The sequence below is a fragment of the Numida meleagris genome, chromosome 27, assembly GCF_002078875.1.
Source record: "Numida meleagris isolate 19003 breed g44 Domestic line chromosome 27, NumMel1.0, whole genome shotgun sequence".
Taxonomy (NCBI): domain Eukaryota; kingdom Metazoa; phylum Chordata; class Aves; order Galliformes; family Numididae; genus Numida; species Numida meleagris.
Window position 1 is genome coordinate 3,238,745 of NC_034435.1, and position 4,727 is coordinate 3,243,471.

At 68.9% G+C, this 4,727-nt stretch overlaps 1 protein-coding gene across 2 annotated transcripts; it reads right to left on the minus strand.

Moving 5' to 3' along the window:
• Positions 941-4,721, minus strand: ADAMTSL5 (ADAMTS like 5). Of its 2 annotated transcripts, none has more exons than XM_021378956.1 (11): positions 4,166-4,721; positions 3,931-4,091; positions 3,529-3,589; positions 3,332-3,440; positions 3,098-3,225; positions 2,899-3,022; positions 2,435-2,518; positions 1,889-2,052; positions 1,578-1,806; positions 1,379-1,450; positions 941-1,273 (listed from the first exon to the last, which is right to left on the minus strand). In XM_021378956.1, exons 1-11 carry the CDS (start codon positions 4,415-4,417, stop codon positions 966-968), a joined length of 1,692 nt encoding a protein of 563 aa, XP_021234631.1. In that variant the 5' UTR covers positions 4,418-4,721; the 3' UTR covers positions 941-965. The 2 variants fall into 2 exon arrangements, with proteins under 2 accessions (XP_021234631.1, XP_021234632.1); XM_021378957.1 differs by having other exon boundaries at positions 1,074-1,296.

Sequence of the window (4,727 nt, forward strand, 5' to 3'; positions counted from 1 at the left end):
CCCGGCACAGGGGTGCGGGGGCCCCAGCCCTGCAGCGGGGACAGGGCTATGCCTGGGAATCCCCTGGCTGAGCCGGTTTCCTACCGCCCCACTGCACCCACGGGGACCGGGGGCCCTGGGAACACGAATCCCTGCCTGCACCCCGGCACCACACAGGCAGCAGCAGCACAGCTGGACCCCCTGGACCCCCAGTTTTCCCATGGGGGTCAGCAGCAGCCAATGGGGGCAGAGGATTCAGACTCCAGCGAGGGGCAGTTGATGCCCAACCCCAACGTGGTGCAGAAAGGCACCACATGCCTCAGTTTCCCAGGGGTGAAGCAGAGCTCTGCGTGCCCATGGGGCAGCAGGGGGGTCCCACAGCCCACCCCCACCCCCCCCCCCAACAGCAGGGCGGGCAGAGGGCAATGAGGGGTTGAGCAGAACGCGGGGGCTTACCCGGCACCGTGGGGTCCCCCGGGGTGAGCACGGGATGCCAGGCCGTCCCACCGCCCTATTACAGCCATGCCTAGCCCCGCTGCGGCACCAGCACCCAGGGGCGCACCCCGTGGTGCCGGCGGTCAGTCCCAGCCCAGGGGTCCCGCTATGGGGCTGGGCACGAGGGTGGCAGCTCAGGACCCCCCCGGCCGAGCGGGCATCGCGTGAGCAGCTCCCGGGGCGGGCGGCCGCGCTCCCCTCCCGCTCGCCTCCCGTCCCTCCCCGCTGCGTTATTAATATCCAGCCCCAAAGGTGCGCCCAGCCCTCCCCAATCTCCCGCTTAACCCTTGGGGGCCCGCGGTGCACTGAGCTGCGGGGGAGGTTCAGCCCGGGGGGGGGTTAAGCTGGGTTGGGGGGGGGTGAACATGACCCCAAGTCTGACCTCAACCTCAACACTGCGGGGTGACACGGGGTCTGGTGCTGGTGGGGTTGGTATTATCAAGGGGGGGGNTCCCCCTCCCCCAGGATTCCCGCAGCCCATCCCCGCAGCCTCACGGCGGGTGGGCGCAGTGCTGTCCTGCACCCCGCACCGCGCGCTCCTCGCGGGGCGACCAGGGCCTTGCGTATCCGTCGCGCTGCAGCAGGATGCGGTTCAGGGTGTGCTCGTAGTTGACGTGCCGCCGAGCCATCAGCACGTAGTCGTGGCCCCCCAGCAGCGTGGGGCAGCCGCACGTGTCGGGCACCCACACGTATTCCCGCGGCACCATGGGGAAGCGGTGCCGGTACGGAGTCACCACCTGCACCTCGTAGCGTATCTCCTGCCCCACCGAGCGCCGCGCCAGGATCCGCGCTCGGAACACTGCGGGGTGGGGGTGGGGTGCACTGAGTGGGGCATCACACCGGGCGTTGCCCCCCCTCCCCCCCACCCTTGACCCCCCCCTGCCCCCCGCCCACCGCTGCTCACCGAAGTCACTCTGGCAGAAGTGCCGGATGCGCTGGGAGCGTCCCTTGGGTGGGCGGCACCGCCCGCATCGCCCTGCGGGGACAAAGGCTGGGACTTGGCACCCCAGAACCCCCCATGGGAGAGAGGGGGCATTTCTGGACTCCAGGACCCCCCCTCCGCAGCACAGAGCCCATGGGTGTGGGAGGATGTGGGAGGTCACCTGCAGCAGCCCTGACCCCGGGGGGGCTTCGCGGTGGCAGTGGCTCTGTGATGGGGCTCTGAGCCCTGGGGGGCAGCGTGGGGAGCGGGGCCTCAGCGGGTGGGGGGCTGCCGGCCCCACGGGGCTGGGGCTGCCGCAGGGCACTGGTATCTGCCATGCTGTGCTGGGGGTGCCCGCGGGGCAGCCAGAACTCGTACTCGATGCCGGGGTTGGGCTCCTGCAGCAGCACCTGTGCATTCAGGGGCAGAGCTAAGGGGACCGTTGGGGCTGGGGGCTGCTGCCCACATCCCCACGCTGCCCCTGCTCCCCACCAGCACGTGAAGGTCCTCGTCCGTGGGTCCCGGTGCCTCCAGGCTCTCAGTGCCATCGGGGCTGCGGGCGTAGAGCAGCTGTGTGCCAGCCACCTCGTAGGGCCCCGGCCAGGCAATGGACCAGTCCCCATTGAGCACGTAGCGCCCGTCGCTCCTCATCAGGGCTGCGGGAGGGAGCGCGCCTGGGCTGAGCCACACATGGCCCCAGGAATGGGCCGGGCTGGGAGGGGGCACCGAGCCCCCATTGGAGGCCCCCAGGAGGGCACTGAGGATTGCTAACACTGCATGTGGGGTGCAGGGGAACGCTGCGTGTGTGGCAGGTTTGGCCACAGTCCCATGGCACAGCCAGACCCCAAGAGCAGAGGTCCCCGAGCCCCCCGGGATGGGTCCCATGGTCCCACTGCACTGGCCCAAAATTCATGGCCACCCATCAGTGCACCCGGATGGGGAGCACTGCACTCACAGAGCAGGGGAGCGGCACTGCACGGCTGCCCGTGGCCATAGGATGGACTGGGACAGACTGGGAGGGGGCAGGACACATCCTACCAAGGAAGTTGCGGCTCTTGTCCGTCACCTTGATGTTGGTGGCCCCAGCGGGGATCTTGGTCACATTCATGTACCCAAAATGACCTGGAGGCGGGTGGGGAGTCAGGGCAGAGCGCTGCCCGAGGGGACATCGTGGGGGCAGCGGGGCCGGAGCTGGGACCCCCACAGGGTGAGCAAGGAGAGGTGAGAGGGGGATGGGCAGTGGGGCAGCCCCGTGGCATTGACCCTGCCCGATCCCATGCACTGGGACATGCAGGTGACCCGTGGGCATCTCCATCCCCACAGCAAAGCCGGGACCCCAACATGGGACATGGGTGCATCCTGGAGAGCCCTAAACAGCCCCGGGGACCACCAGACCGTAGAGGTGATGGGGGATGCAAGGGATGCAGACAGGGGTCGGGGGGACAGGGGAGCCAAGAGCCAAAGCATTCACCCATGGAGGGGCCGGGGCAATGTTCATTCACCGGAGAAGGGCTCCGTGTCCTGGAAGAGCCGGTGCACGAAGAGGCACCCATCCTGCCCGCCACCGCACCGGCTGCAGACACGGGGCTGTGCGCCCAAGCCCAGGATCCCATCACAGCCGACGCTCTGCGGGAGCAGAGATGCGGTGTCAGGGCAGGGACAGGGACCGGTGCCGGGGGTCCCATCCCCACACAAACCCACCAGGCAGCGCCCACCGACGCACAGGTCCGCGGAGCCAGGCCCGCAGCGGGTGCCATCCAGCACGCGGCCAAAGGTGTAGTAGAAGTTGTGCCCCACAGCCAAGCAGTTGAGGTCACAGACGTTGGGGGCTGCAGAGGCAGAGGGAAGGAGGGGACACCAGGGATGGGGGCAGCGGTGCCCCCGGTTCCAGCTGCACCAGGGCACCCGGTGGTGCCCCCACACCCCAGGGCTCACCTCCATAGAAGGGTACCCAGCGGTGCCGGGTCTGCATGCCCTGCACGGGTTTGTCGTCGTATAGGGAGCACTGCATGGCACGGAATGGCACTGAACCATCAGGGCAGCCCTGCAGGGATGGCACAATGGGGCAATAGGGTCCGGAACATGGATCCCATGGGGCCGTGCTGTGCTGCGCTGCACCATGGCACGCTCACCTGGAGCTGGCAGAGCCGGTACTGCCGCTGGTCCCCTGTGCATGGCTCCTCCTCGGCAGAGCTGTGGCACAGCATCAGCGTGGCCACATTAGGGTTTGTGTTAGGGTTAGAGCTAGGATTAGGGCAACCCCATGCAGCTCTGTGACCCCATGGGGACTTTTTGTGGGGCTGGGATGCTCCAGCTGGGCTGGGAGTGACGCACAAATGGGAGCGGGACCACAGTGTCCCATATGGGGCCACGTCCCACATCTCCCGATGCTGACAGCCAAATCCGGCACCTGCTGCCTCCCCCATTCCTCCCACCCTAAAACCAGCCCGAACCATCCTGTGGGATGGTGCCCAGGCGCTGTGGGGTTCTGGGCACGGGGACACACCAGGGACCGCGCTGCCCTCCCCACTCACCGCAGACACCTCCGGGTGCGGAGCGCGACGCCGTCCCCGCAGGAGCTGGAGCAGGCGCTCCACGGCCCCCACGGCCCCCACACACCCTGGGCTGGCTGCAGGTGGGGCCGAGTGTGGGTGGGGGGCTCAGGGCCCCACACCACTCCCCCTGGGGCTGGGACCTGCATGGAGGAAGGGGACGGTCAGGGCTGGGGTCGATGCTCGGCCGGAGCAGCCCGGTGCCGCCGATCCTCACCTGTGCGGTGCCGATGTCGCAGCCCAGGCTGAGCCAGGCCAGGAGCAGCGCCCACCACGGCCACCAGCACCTGCAGAGCGGAGACGCTGAGGGCACCCCACAACCACTGTGGTGCCAATGGTGGTGTGACACCACCGGGACCCCAAGGTGAGACGGTGCAAGAAGGTCCCAAGGGCGCAGGGTGCGGTGCCTCTGTGCCCTGAACTGTGCCACCGAGGGGGGTGCAGCACTGCGGGCGATGCCGTCACCCATACAGCGCAGCGCTCGGCACAGCTCCGTGCACCCCACGCGGCCCCACGCACTGCGCTGCCTGCCGGGCTGGCGGTGCAGGATGGGACCTGCGCGGCGGAGGCGGTGGCGCGGCCGTGACTCAGTGTTGCGCCCTGAGCAGCGCGCCCGGATCCGGATCTGCCCTCTGTGAGCAGTGCAGGGGGTGCCCGAGGGCTGCTCCAGGTCCTGTCCCAGCACAGCGCCCGACCCCGAGCACCCCCAGCCCCACCAGCACCCCACTGCCCACAAACACCCGTTTCCTTACGGCACTAAACCACCGCACGGCCTCAGA

What these genes read in the sequence shown, in the direction of transcription:
- ADAMTSL5 (XM_021378956.1), bottom strand. Translation starts at nt 4,417, where the DNA reads ATGGGTGACGGCATCGCCCGCAGTGCTGCACCCCCCTCGGTGGCACAG. An exon ending in CTGGGTACCCTTCTATGGAG is followed by an intron (nt 3,226 to 3,331) that starts GTGAGCCCTGGG and finishes CTGCCTCTGCAG; the next exon opens with CCCCCAACGTCTGTGACCTC. An exon ending in GGACACGGAGCCCTTCTCCG is followed by an intron (nt 2,519 to 2,898) that starts GTGAATGAACAT and finishes ACCCGCCTCCAG; the next exon opens with GTCATTTTGGGTACATGAAT.